General features: G+C 41.3%; 1 protein-coding gene across 3 annotated transcripts in view; it reads right to left on the bottom strand.

Annotated features, from left to right (window-relative positions):
- Positions 1-7,123: 7,123 nt before the first annotated feature.
- ALMS1 (ALMS1 centrosome and basal body associated protein) overlaps positions 7,124-14,718 on the bottom strand; it is a 187,270-nt gene continuing 179,675 nt past the window's right edge. For 2 of the 3 annotated variants that reach the window (XM_049856193.1, XM_049856195.1), the window contains 4 exons: positions 13,884-14,067; positions 12,971-13,034; positions 8,679-8,778; positions 7,125-7,606 (listed from right to left, as the gene is read on the bottom strand). In XM_049856193.1, the coding sequence (XP_049712150.1) occupies positions 7,562-7,606; positions 8,679-8,778; positions 12,971-13,034; positions 13,884-14,067 (393 nt within the window). In that variant the 3' untranslated portion in view covers positions 7,125-7,561. Of the gene's footprint in view, positions 7,607-8,678; positions 8,779-12,970; positions 13,035-13,883; positions 14,068-14,718 lie in introns of all 3 variants that reach the window. The other variant, XM_049856194.1, reaches the window with a different exon arrangement.

The raw sequence follows: 14,718 nt of genomic DNA on the forward strand, positions 1-14,718 counted from the left end.
AGATTGCTGGATCGTATGGTAGTTCTATTTCTACCTTTTCAAGGAAGTGCCAAATCGATTTCCAAAGTGGTTGTACCATTTTACATTCCCATCAGCAGTGTAGAAGTGTTCCAATCTCTCCACAACCTCTCCAAGATTTATTCCTTTGTGTTTTTTGGATTAATGCCAGCCTTGTTGGAGTGAGATGAAATCTCATTGTAGTTTTGATCTGCATTTCTCTAATGGCTAATGATCGTGAGCATTTCCTCATATATCTGTTAGCTACCTGAATGTCTTCTTTAGTGCAGTGTCTATTCATATCTTTTGCCCAGTTTTTAATTGGGTTATTTGTCTTTTTGCAGTATCATGTAGATTTTAGAGATCAGGCACTGATCAGAAATGTCATAGCTAAAAACTTTTTTCCCAGTCTGTAGGTAGTCTTTTTACTCTTTTGGTGAAGTCTTTGGATGAGCATAGGTGTTTGATTTTTAGGAGCTCCCAGTTATCTAGTTTTTCTTCTGCATTCTTTATAACGTTTTGTATACTGTTTATGCCATGTATTAGGGCTCCTAACGTTGTCTCTATTTTTTCTTCCATGATCTTTATCATTTTAGATTTTAGATTTAGGTCTTTGATCCATTTTGAGTTCGTTTTTGTGCATGGAGTAAGGTATGGGTCTCGTTTCATTTTTTGCAGATGGATATCCAGTTATGCCAGCACCATTTGTTAAAAAGACTGTCATTTCCCCATTTAACTGTTTTGGGCTCTTTGTCAAATATCAACTGTTCATATGTGGATGGATTTATGTCTGGATTCTCAATTCTGTTCCACTGGTCCATGTATCTGTTGTTGTACCAGTACCAGCCTGTTTTGACTACTGTGGCGGTATAATAGGTTCTAAAATCAGGTAAAGTAAGGCCTCCCACTTTGTTCTTCTTTTTCAGTAATGCCTTATTTATCCAGGGCCTCTTTCCCCTCCATATGAACTTGGTGATTTGTTTCTCCATCTCATTAAAGAATGTCTTTGGGATTTGGATCGGAATTGCATTAAATGTATAGATCGCTTTTGGTAGAATAGACATTTTTATAATATTAAATCTTCCTATCCACGAGCAAGGTATGTTCTTCCACTTATGTAAGTCTCTTTTGGTTTCTTGCAGAAGCGTACTGTAGTTTTCTTTGTATAAGTCTTTTACACCTCTGGGAAGATTTATTCCTAAGTATTTTATCTTCTTGGGGGCTACTGTAAATGGCATTGATTTGGTGATTTCCTCTTCGATGTTCTTTTTGTTGGTGTAGAGGAATCCAACTGATTTTTGTATGTTTATCTTGTATCCCGATACTCTGCTGAGCTCATTAGTTTCCGCAGTTTTCTGGCGGAATCCTTAGGGTTTTCTGTGTATAAGATCATGTCATCTGCAAATAGAGATACTTTGACCTCTTCCTTGCCAATCTGGATGCCTTTTATTTCTTTATCTAGCCTAATTGCTCTGGCTAGGACTTCCAGCACAATGTTGAATAAGAGTGGTGATAAAGGGCATCCTTGTCTGGTTCCTAATCTCAGTGGGAATGTCTTCAGGCTTTCTCCATTTAGGGTGATGTTGGTTGTTGGCTTTGTATAATTGCCCTTTATTATGCTGAGGAATTTTCCTTCTATTCCTATTTTGCTGAGAGTTTTTTATCCTGAATGAGTGTTGAACTTTGTCAAATGCCTTTTCTGCATCAATTGATAAAATCATGTGATTCTTGTCTTTTGTTTTATTTATGTGGTGGATTACATTAATTGTTTTTCTAATGTTAACCATCCCTGCATACCTGGTATGAATCCCACTTGGTCATGGTGAATTTTTTTTTTTTTTGATATGTTGTTGAATTCTATTGGCTAGAATTTTGTTGAGGATTTTTGCATCTACATTCATGAGGGATATGGGTCTATGATTTTCTTTTCTTATGGTGTTTTTACCTGGTTTTGGTATCAGGGATATGGTGGCTTCATAGAATGAGTTTGGTGGTATTCCGTCCTTTTCTATGCTCTGAAATACCTTTAGTAGTAGTGGTGTTAACTCTTCTCTGAAAGGTTGGTAGAGCTCTGCAGTGAAGCTGTCCGGACCAGGGCTTTTTTTTTGTTGGGAGTATTTTGATTACCTTTTCAATCTCTTCTTTTGTTATGGGTCTATTTAGTTGTCCTACCTCTGTTTGTGTTAGTTTAGGTAGGTAGTGTGTTTCTAGGAATTCATCCATTTCTTCTAGGTTTTCAAATTTGTTTGAGTATAGATTTTCATAGTAATCTGATATGATTCTTTTAATTTCAGTTGGGTCTGTTGTAATATCGCCCATCTCATTTTCTTCTTCGGGTTGCTTCCTCTCCTGTTTTTCTTTTGTCAGTTTGGCCAGTGGTTTATCAATTTTGTTGATTTTTTCAAAAAGCTAGCTTTTGGTCTTGTTAATTCTTTCAATTGTTTTTCTGTTTTCTATTTCATTTAGTTCAGCTCTAATTTTTATTATTTGTTTTCTTCTGGTGCCTGTGGGTTTCTTTCGTTGCTCTCTATTTGTTCAAGTTGTAGGGATAATTCTTTGATTTTGGCCCTTTCTTCTTTTTGGATGTGTGCATTTATTGATATAAATTGGCCTCTGAGCACCGCTTTTGCTGTGTCCCAAAGATTGTGATAGGAAGTGTTTTCCTTCTCACTGGATTCTCTGAATTTCTTTATTCCATCCTTAACGTCTTCTATAATCCAGTTTTTTTTGCTCAGGGTATTGTTCAGTTCCCAAGTGCTTGATTTCTTTTCCCTGCTTTCCCTGTTATTGACTTCCACTTTTACGGCCTTATGGTCAGAGAAGATGCTTTGTAATATTTCAATGTTTTGGATTCTGCTAAGGCTTGCTTTATGACCTAATATGTGGTCTATTCTAGAGAATGTTCCATGTGCACTAGAAAAGAAAGTATACTTGGTTGCTGTTGGGTGGAGTGTTCTATATATGTCTACGAGGTCAAGTTGGTTGATTGTGGAATTTAGATCTTCCGTGTCTTTATTGAGCTTCTTTCTGGATGTCCTGTCCTTCACCGAAAGTGATGTGTTGAAATCTCCTACTATTATTGTGGAGCTATCTCTCTTTTCAATGCTGATAGCATTTGTTTTATGTATCTTGCAGCCCTGTCATTGGGTGCATAAATATTTAAAATGGTTGTATCTTCTTGGTGTATTGTCCCCTTAATCATTATATAGTGTCCTTCCTTATCCTTTCTGATGGATTTAACTTTAAAGTCTATTTTGTCAGAAATTAATATTGCCACTCCTGCTCTTTTTTGCTTGTTGTTTGCTTGATATTTTTTTTCCATCTTTGAGTTTTAGTTTGTATCTCTAAGTCTAAGGTGTGTCTCTTGTAGGCAGCATATAGACGGATCTTGTTTATTAATCCATCCTGCCACTCTGTCTCTTTATTGGTGCATTTAGTCCATTTACATTCAGGGTAATTATGGATCGGTATGAATTTAGTGCTATCATTTTGATGTCTTTTTTTGTGTGTTGACAGTTTCTTTTTCCCACCTCATTTTATGTGCTGAGTAGATTTTCTTTTTGTCCTTTCCTCATAATTGTTGTTGTTCATTTTGTTTCTGCTGAGTCTGTATTTTTCCTTCGTATTTTATTTTGATGAGTAGGATAGTTTTTCTCCTTTGTGGTTACCTTATTATTTACCCAGATTTTTATAAATTTAAAACTAACTTTTATTTCTTTGTATCACCGTTATCTTCCTCTCCATATGGAAGGTGTATGATTACATTTCTTAGTACCTCTTTATTATTTTAATGTTGTCTTCTTTTATATAATAACATTGCTGTTATCCTGTTGAACAGGCATTTTTAAAGCCCAGCTCCATTTGCGTCATGGTTAGTTAAGGTTCTGCACTTGAACTTAGGCTGTCTTGTGTGGGGAGTAATGGGGGGACTGGATCAGGATCATAATACGTGAATGTAGCCACTCATCCTTGGGAACATGCTGGAAGTTTGGGCCCCAAACCCCATGCAGAAGTCTAGAAAGTTGGGCAGATCTTTGAGGAGGGCTCTATTTTCTCTAGGTCCTGAGTGGAGTCTTGGACTTATCACTATAAGACTATCCAAATTAAGGCACCAACACTGGAGGAAACAGGTCCAGGGACAGAGAATGAAACAGACACACACAGACACACAGAGGCTTGAGAGAATTTATCCCAACGCCCTAGGAAGAGATGGTTTGGGCTACTGTGTGCTTTCCAACCAATTATGGCTTGAATCACAGGTAAGAGGAGCAGATGGGACTAGCACTGCTCAGATCATGAAAATTATCTATGTGTCTTGTAATCCCCATAAAATGTGGCCCAGTCAGTCTTGGAACATGAGTACCCTCTCCCTCCAGCCCTGCCTTGTGGGGATGGTAGAGGAGTTTCCTTAGATCAGGGTCTTCATCTTGGTGGGTTGCAAGGGGCAAGGGATTGGAGATGAGCCAAGAGTGCCCCCTAGAGACAATGTTAATCTCAATTTTTGATACTGTTCAATTTTTTTTTCTTGTTTTCCTGAGTATTAAGTGAGAAACTGGGAAAGGGCTATAACTGAGGGTTCATAGCCAGTAAAAATAAAACTAACAGTGCAGGTTAAAATCAACCAGCTATCAAACCAGCAACAATGTAGACTAAGTTCATCTTGGTCTAACTTTCTAACAACTGATCAGAACAATCATTTGGGGACACAAAATGGATTTTTTTTTCCTGCTCTCTTCTTATACTCTCCCACCCCACCCCACCCCCTGCCGCTATATTATATCTATTTTGTAGTTGTTGTTGAGATATGCACAGCAAAACATACACCAATTCAACAGTTTGTACATGTACAATTTAGTGACACTGATTAAATGTTTCAAGTTGTGCAACCATTCTCATCCTCCTTTTCTGAATTGTCCCTCCCTCATTGATATAAACTCACTGCTCCCTAAGGTTTCTAGCTAGTCTTTCAGGTTGCTGTTGTCAATTTGATTCCATAAAAAAAACCCAGTGCCATTGAGTCGATTCCTATAGATAGTTATTAAAAGAGTGTAATGCTCAAAGTAGACCTTTTTTCCTAAAAAAAAACAAAAAACAAAAACCTAGTTAAGCTATACTATTTTTTTTTTTATTGTTTGGTTTTAAGACGACTTCAGGGGGTATTTTTGGTTTAAAGATTATCTCAGGGCAATAGTTTCAGGGGTTCACCCACCCTCCATGGCTCAGAAAGTCTAAAGTGCATAAGATTTGAAATCCTAGTCTACATTTCCCCCCTTTTGATCAGGTTTCTTCTGTGGAATTTTTAATTAAAATATTCAGTAACGGGCACCATCCAGTTCTTCTGGCCTCATGGCAAAGGAGGCAGTTGTTCACGGAGGCAATTAGCCATACATTCCATATCCTCCTCCTATTCCTGACTCTCCTTCTTCCTCTGTTACTCCAGGTGAACAGAGACCAATTATTGTAAATGCATTGTGATTTACAGTTAAAACACTCTGCCTTCTTCATACACTCCATCTCCCCAAACTGAATGTGCTGATGGACACCAGAGGTCTTTGCTGCGGGGTGGGTAGAAACAGAAGATGCCCTTAAGGAAGAGGAGTGGTTGAGCAGGCTAGAGCCTAACCTTCAGGAGTAAAAGAGGGCAGTGGGTTCTCAGGTCAGGTATGAACTAGATCTAGGAAGAAGCATTTCAAGAGTGAATGCTCAATGACAGCTCAGAAGCAGGTACAATGGCTCAGCCTGGGCTTGGGCTTTTTGCACCTGTGCAAGAACATAATAAAACAGCAAATCGAGAGGTTCAAAGTCCTGCCAGGGATGGGGAAATAGCACTTACAGAGAAAGGTGCTGGCATGGTGGGGGTAGGTGGTGTGTGGCTGGTGGCACAAGCAGCCAGATGGTGGCATTAGGATGGTGACCCTATGCCTTCTGTCAGGTGCTGAGAGTAGGGGATCCTACTCTGTGAGGCAAGTCCTTTTGTCAGGACATGCCTGGATTCTCCAGGCAGCACACCACCAGAGTCTCTAAACACCAAAGGGGAGGGCAGGATGACTGCAGTCATGAGACCCCACAGGCACCCTTCCTCCATGCTGTGCTCTTGGCTGGCGGCCTGGGGATATCCTGGTATCATGTGAAAGCAAGTCTGTAAATTTCCTGTTTAAACGAACCTCCTGGAGATGCTAACAGAGTCTCCCCATGCGCCTGGAGAATTCACAGGTGTGTTCCGGCTGGGGCTGGGAGGAGCAAGCTTCCTCAGCCTGAACTTAAAGGCTCTGGGAGACGTCTGGATGAGCATTCCATTCCTAGTCACCCTTCCTTCTGCTCTGGCTGCAGATCCAGGCATATCACATCCTGTTTCTGTTCTGAATACTGACTTCCCACAGGACATGTACAGAGCCACAGCCTTTTAGAGCTGAAAGGGGGGTTAGAGGTTATTTGTCCTCGTTTTACGGGTAAACTGGCCTAGAGTTGTGAAGTACTCCGCCCAGCAAGAAGAGAAGAGCTAGTTGTAGACCTCTCTCCTGACTCTCCTTCCCGGCCTCCTGTGTGGGAAGAGCACCTGGGCAGCCTGGCTTTAACACTCTGACCTGCACTTGGCAGCAGGGTCTGCTCTTTGATTTGAGCTTCTCGAGAAGGCCTCTGGGGAAGCGACTGGCCCTACTGCTCTAATGGTGGTTCTCTGAACTGAGAATGAGGGGTGCTTAGCACCTTTCCCTTCTCAACCTTGGGCCTTAGTTATAATTCCAGGCCACAGGGTGAAAAAAAAATCCCATTATACTCTGATCCAGGCACTGGATTAAGTGCTTTTATATGCATTAATTCATGCTTTTCAAAAGTTGTTCTCATGTTATAAACATTGGTTCCATATATGATAATGAACAGTCTGAGCCTTCATTCTTGAAAACAAGAGGGTGGGTGGAAGAAAACCTGCCTAAGAAGGTGGCTGCCTTTCTTCCTAGGGCCACAAGGCCAGCTCTGGACTGAGGCTGAGGGAGGCTCACTATACCCAAGGTGCCCACGTCTGCTGCAGTCTTGGGGCATGCTCGATGGGTGCCCGTACCAGATGCTTTCTCCACGAAGCACACGACAGGGCTCTCACCATACCATGCTTTGTTTCTAAAGAAACATGCCACATTTTGTTCCAACAGCCCATTTTCCTTAACTGATGCTTTAGATAACGGCTCCCACACCTCAGGGGAGACACTGCCCAGCTCCCTGCACATCTCAGATGGGAAAAGAAATGACCCTCTGTGCTTGTTTCACTACAAATGAATCAAAAGTTATTTATTTTCTAAAAGTATAAAAACATGTACAAAAAGGGACTCACTCTAAGCTAGAATTAAGAGATATCACTGTAACAAAACAGTCGGGTGGGCAAGCCACTGTGGAGAAAGTACTGCTTCCAAACCATGAATGACTTTAATCAGGGCTCTGCCCCAGACTCTTTAGAAGGTTATTTCATGGACATAGAGTAAATTTTATTAAATGCAGACGCATAAAAGTAAGGCTTGTGCTTCTCCAGATTTATAAAATATACTTCCAAGGGTCTGAGGAAAATAATCTTATGTCAGTCCCAGGGAACTTTTCTCCCCAAAAGTTGATTGGTCACTTTCTGTGGAGGAAAAGAAAGGAAGGAAGTTAGATACTCTTTCATCAGAAGCAGACAGCCACGTCCCCACCACATGTCACTGAAGAGACCAGCATGGCTCTACCTAAATCCTGCTTATCTTCCTTAGCTATAGAAACTATGGTAATTATACAAAATATACCAGAAATGTTTAGGAAAGATGATTGATAATATCTATTATTTTTACGAATACAGATAATCTATAACCTTGATAGGTTAATCAGTCCATCAATGTGCAAATACACAAGCCAACAAGATGCCAGTCTTGTAGTGCTGATACACCAGATGGGCCATGCAATGACTAGGGCTCCCCAGCTGCGGAAGCCCAACCTCCAGAAGCTGGTTCTCCAATCCCACGCCACTCTGGACGAACTGGACTTTCAGTTTCTGACTTTCCGAGTCTTCCAGGGTAGAGTGAGGGAGTTGGGAAGGAAACAAGAACATTGCTGATTTGGAAGGATATGGCCCTGTTGGCACAACCGGCAGTCTGGTGTCTCAGTCAACCAGCAGCAACACCCAGGCCCCATGAGGTTCTAGAACTTGCAGCACCATTGATTTCACTGTGGCTGTGGGCAGACCTCTGGCCCTCCAAACTGCCAACTCTTACGCCACACTCAGACATTTTCCAGTTTACTCTAGAAGTTCTAGAGGTGTATGATGACTTACCCACAAGGGGCATAAAACCGCCAGTTGGGAGTCTAGAATGAAAACTCCACAATTCTGATAGATGTGGACATTTCCACCATGGCATCTAAACTGACATCTAAGTGTAAAATTTGGTTTCACTCCAAATGTAGGCATGGAAGGAGCGTTATACAAGTAAGGCCGAGGGGCCTGAGAAAACGCATAGCTCTTAAGGTGGCGGTGCTAAACCTGATCTGAAATCTGATCATGGGTGCCATTATCTTCGGAATTTCAGCAGAGGTACAATGCATTACAGGCTTAAGTTCACTCCAAAAATTCAGACAATTCTGAGTGAGTGCTCAAACAGGTCAGATGTGTTTCTCTCCCCTTCTCTTTCACCTGGTAAACCTGACTACATGGAGGATCAACTGACCTTTTTATATAGCTGGGCTCGCAGCCGGTATGATTTATATTCTGATTTCCTCTTCTCTTCTTCTTTCCTTTTCTGAACTTCTGGAAGTTGCTCATACATCCTAAGAAATGGCACCAGTGGAAAGACAGCATGAGGCATGGGGTTCAGGGCACAGCACTACTGAGGATGTCTTTCTGTTATGCGTTACACACTCTACCACTCCACAGACAGGCCTGGACCCACTGTGTGTGCCCAGCCTCATGCTAGACACGGGGCACAAGGATCCAGGGCCCAGGGTGCTCATGCTCTAGAAAGGGAGACAGATTGGTGAAAACATAGTTAAATTCCGCTAACAGCGGTTACTTCTGGGAAAGGAGCGGAACGAGGGGGCAGAGGTAAACCACTTCTCATTCTATATGTAAAAATGTATTGTTTCAATATAGATAACGAACATGTATTACTATTATATATTTAAGCACCAGGATAAAAAAAAATGGGGAAAAAGGACAATAACGGTCATCTGGACAAGATGCTGCACAGAGTTACAGATGAAGCAAATGATTCTGACTGGGGAGGAGTCAGGGGTCACTTCAGTGAGGAGACAAGGCTTGAGCTGGTCCTGAAGAATGTTTGGAGCAGAGAGGGAGCAGGGGGAGAAAGAAGGAAGGGCGCTCAAGTGAAAGCAAAGTGAGTACTGGTAAGAACGGAGTCAAGGCTTCAGAGAGAGGCACGTAGGGAAGCAGGTGGGAAGCAGGGGGTTGAGGGCAGGGTGGGATCAGGGCCACATCAAAGACCTGGGCCTGTCCTATCAGCGGTTGAATGCCACTGATTTTAAGTCAGAGGGATGTGGTCAAATGTGCTTTTTATTAATACAGTCTAATTGGAAATAACCTAAATTTCCAACAAAAGAACAGTTAAACAGACTATGGAATATCTACATAATAAAATTATTACAAAGCATGAAAACGATGTTTTCAAAGAACCTTTAATGATGCGGGAAAATGTTCTCAACGAAATGTCGAATAAAATAAAGCAGGATACCATGTGTGTGTATACAGTACAATCCACACGTTGGAAAAAAAAAAAAGTGTGTTAATTCAAGTCTCTGCAACACTCTCATTCTTTCCAAAAACAGGACTAGTGTTAGTTAGTTAGGATTACAAACGGTGCTTTTTTCCTTATTTTTGCTTTTCTCTATTTTTGCCAAAGTGTTCAATAATCTGAAAACAAATCATTGGAAATGATGCAGAGGTTCTGACGGGAACAGATTAGAGAAGGTGGAGGTGGGACGCGGGAAGGACAGCGGTCCTCTGGGAGTGGCCGACAGGCAATCCACGCTAAGGCAGCGAGGAGGCTGGGTTCCAGGACTTCTAGCTGGCTGCCTGCACAGTGATGGATAAGACATGGGTAGAGGGGACAGCCCCCCAGCTTTCCTGCTAAGTGAGTGGATGCCCAAGAAAATGTGGGAGTGGAGAATGGGTAGTTCCATTGTGGACACACTAGAGATGATTACTAGCTAAAAACACAAAAGTGGAGGCCAGGAGAGAGGGCAAAGAGGAACTAACATACGCTTTTAAGTCACTTTTGGAAATAGGGTAACCAAGGCCATAGGAAAAGAAGAGCCACCTCATGGATAACATGTAATGTGAAGAGAAAATCTGCTTGGACAAGGAAGGTTGTATTCTTGGGCTGGAAAGCTGGCAATCAGGCTAACCTGAGTAGCCAGAAAATTACATTTTGGAAATGATTCCTTGAAAGCAACTATTCCATATTATTGCAATTAACCATCTGTTTGTGGTCTGGAGTCAATCATCGTCATCCTTGTACTTAGTGTCTGGCACTCACGCAAATACATGTATTAGTAAGTTAACAAAGTAACTTTTCTTGAAGGACACACTAGAAGAAATATTTCTAGATAAAAAAGTAAGTTCTTTCTTCTCCCAATCCTTCCTTTTCACCTATAAATATCTTTGGCAGAGGTAGGTGATGTGAAAAGATAAGGAACAACAAGGAACTTCAGTGACACAAATCCTCCCTCCAGGATACTCAAAGGACTACTGGATGGGGAGCCCAAGGACCAGGTTCTTGCCCTGCTCTGGCCCCAACTTGCTGGGTGACTCCCCCTCTCTGGGCTGCAGTGTCCTGAAAGTAAGGGGTGAATAGATGACCTCTAAGATCCCACTCAAATTTAGGTGAGTCTCAGATGGAAGTGGATCATTTTCTTGAAGAGGGAGTATGCCAGAAATAAAACTGAATAGAAGCACTCTGACGAAAACTTTCCCCAGGAGACACTTACTTCATTTCCTACGAGTATAACCAAACCTAATCTCGTTGCTGTTGAGCTGATTCCGACTCATAGCGACCCCTGTATTACAGAGTGGAACTGCCCCACAGGGTCTCCTTGGCTGTAATCTTTACGGAAGCAGATTGCCAGGCTTTTCTTCCGTGGTGCCACTGGGTGGGTCTGAACCATCAAACTTTAGGTTAGTAGGGAGCAAACTGTTTGCATCGCCCTAAAAGATATTTATATTTTAAAGCATTTATACATTATAGAATATGTCTCTGCCTGTCTTCCTGTTGGCAAGCTCCACAGTCCCTAACAGCGAGAAATCCTCTTGCTGAGGAGATAGTGTAATTAGCTGTCATACAATTAAATTTTGTGACAGGGTTAAAATAAAGCAGTGGTTCTCAAATTTTCTGGGTGCAGGACTCCTTTACACTCCCCAAAACAGAGGATCCAAATGTGAATCGTACCTATTGATATATACCGTATTAGAAATTAAAACTAAAAAAAAAAAAAAAATTTCTTAATTCATTTAACAATAATAAGCCAACATCGGGTATTCTATTTTTATAAAAAATAAGTATACTTTCCAGAACAAAAAACAATTTAGGAAGAGTGGCACCGTTTTACATTTTTGCAAGTCTCTTCAATGTTTGGTTTCATGGAATACAGCTGGATTCTCGTACCTGCTTCTGTATATATATATTTGTTGTTGTTAGGTACCCTTGAGTTGGTTCAGACTTGTAGCGACCCCATGTACAATAGACACGTGCTCAAGGGTTGAGATTTAATAACAGTTAATTCGCTTCCTCAAAGACTTTCTTAGGTTTTTTTTTTTTTTTAAAAAAAACACTGCTAGTACGTGGCTGTGAGGAATACAAGGAAGGCCTACTAGACTAGTCCAGTTTGCTGCCACTGTCTAAGGCACCAGGAGCAACCCTGTCCAATACCTCCCCAATGCTCTTGCATCATCAGTACAAACGTCAACACAGGAAAAAGCTGAATAACGTCCTAGTATTATTTTGAAATTAGTTTTGACCTTTCGTATCCCCTGAAAGGGTCTCAGTGACCTCCAGAGGTCCATGGGCCACACTGGAGAACCACTGGATTAAATCATCTGTTTGAATTACCTATAAAGAAAGCGCTTACTAAATGGAGAATAAAAACAAGATTTAAAGAGGAATACTTAAATTACTTAAGATAAATTGTATTCAAGGACCATGACTTCGGAAGCACTATGGTGATTATAAAGCTGTCCTTATTAAAGCTAGCCTCCAACGAACTCCTAAAAGGAAATCCTTTATATTAGTTATTCCATGGCATTCTCATGATCAATATAGGCATACTTCTAACTAATTAATTGGTTCATTAATTAAATAATGAGCAGCAAACGCATGCAATGGCACAAAATTCCAACAGTACAGAAGGGTGGAAAATTAAGTCTTCTCCTACCTCTGTATCCCAGCCACTTTTTCCCAAAGGCAACCACTATTATCAGTTTTTTTTTTTGGTATCTTTCCAGAGATATTTTATGCACATATATATATATATACACACACACACGCCCAAATACATATGCACCCCATGCCCCCCACTTTTTCAGTGAGCACACATGAATGGCAGCAGTGTACACACATTTCTGAAACTTTATTTTTTGGTAAAGCTTAACTTAATGTGTCTTTGTTTCTTACTCTATTGAATAAATTCCTGGAAATGGGATTGCTAAAACAAAAGGAATGGCCTCAAATAAATATTTTATTTCAAATTAGATTTCCAATCAGATGAGGCTGTCTAATACATACAAAGAAGTGGCGATCCTTTTACGTACGAGTCATTTATACCACGATTTGCTATTTTTCTTTTCCTTTTTAGTACCATAAACGTGAAACTACTTTCACAACTAATTTTCTCATGTTTTAACTTGAGCAAAATGCCTTTATTTTGGGCACTGAGGGGGCAAACCAGATTCCCTAACCACTTGGTGGCCTGATTTATACTTTTACAATTACTCTTGTTGTTTTGGCCTTACCGTTTAGACCTTTGAATCATTTCCTTCTTTCCAACAGGTCTGCTCTTCTGGGCAGCTGGGAAGCCTGGGTAAGAGAAGAAGGGGCTTTAAGTGGGAGTAACTCAATAAGGAAGGGCTTTGTGCTGCAGAGCTACGAGAGGGAACCGCTAGGATTTTGTTCTTCAACCCTGAGCTGGCAGTACTGGATGGTGAGCAAGGCCAAGGCCAGGACAGTTAGACTATGGGGAGTGTGACAGCAGCCTGAGGCCCCTGAAGACACAATACTCTGTGGAACAGGCCAGATCAGTATATAGGTAGCGTTGCAATGTAAGCATTAGGTAGTACTTTATAGTTTTCACATATTATTTTATGGAGATCTTATGCAAAGTGTTAAGAGTACAGACTTTGAAGCTAGCCTATCTGCATTCAAATCCCAGATCTTTCACTTATTAGGTATGTAATCGTGGGGGAGGTGCTTAATCTCACCATCTCAGTTTTCTCATGTAAAACAGTTACCTATCTTGGAGAAGTGTTGTGAGCATTAAATGAGAACAGTGTCTGGGCTTGCTATCATCATTATCATTACTTATGCCACCCTGGGAGGTAGGCAAGCTGAGAACTGATGCCATCTCTAGAGGAAAAAAAATTATATTTTTGGAACCAACTTTCTTACAGACACAGAGATGGCCTATAGAAAAGCCCTTCTCACAGCATACTCCTGTTTCTAGGATGCGTGGCAGGGCTTACTCTGATCTCAAAAGTGCTGAGAGCTAGCTAAGCTGGGCAGGCTCTGCTGCCTAAGGAGATTTGAATCTCGGCAAGCAAAAAGTCACTGTCTGTCCACTTAAAGTGGCTACTTAGCAGTGCTCCATAGCACAGGAGCAGACCTTGCTTTCTCTACTCCAGTCATAGGAAAGGGAGCAGTAGGGCGTACCTTGCCTAGGTGGGGGGCGCATGTGATCCTGGCAGCCCTGACAGTCTCTCCCAGTGTTGAACAGCGCGTCCCGCTCACTCTGCAGCACGTTCTGCAGCTTCCTCTCCTGGACAATTAACTTCAGGCGCTTTATCCGCTCCCCAGAGCGAGAGATGAAGTCAGGTCTGTGAAACTGAAGTGATTCCTGAGGAGGAGAAAAAGCCCCAACCTTACACTAACGTTCTCCAAATGCCTAGAAAAACAGCACCTGTGCCCAACAGGGTGGAAAGCCTGTTTCTAAATACCTAGAGCTGAAGAATACACTAACAACTGTTTGTAGGGAAGAGTTTCGCAGAGAAATCAAAGACATACGCCGCTGGAATAATCAAAGAACTACGGCAATTATAACTCTCCCAAATGTGGATGGGATAGAGCCCAGCCCATTGTGCTATTTTAAATTGTCTTCCAACAAACACTTGATTGAATAACATTTTCTTTAGCCCCCTAAACCAAAAAACCAAACCCAGTGCCGTCGAGTTCTGACTCATAGCGACCCTCCAAATAGGGGACTTGGTCGATTCTGACTCATAGCGACCCTCCAAATAGGGGACTTGGTGCTCTTTTTTTAAAATAATATTTTACTGTGTTTAAGGTGAAAGTTTACACAGCAAATTAGGTTCCCATTTAACAATTTTTACACAAATTATTCAGTGATGTATTTTTTTTTTTTTTTTTTTTTATTGGTTACATTTTTCACAATGTGTCATCATTCTCATTTATGCCGTTCTGGCTGTACCATTTCCAGTACTCCAGTTTCTCTGCCCCCTTACCTTCTCATTTTTGCTTTTGAGTCATT

The sequence above is a fragment of the Elephas maximus genome, chromosome 17, assembly GCF_024166365.1.
Source record: "Elephas maximus indicus isolate mEleMax1 chromosome 17, mEleMax1 primary haplotype, whole genome shotgun sequence".
Taxonomy (NCBI): domain Eukaryota; kingdom Metazoa; phylum Chordata; class Mammalia; order Proboscidea; family Elephantidae; genus Elephas; species Elephas maximus.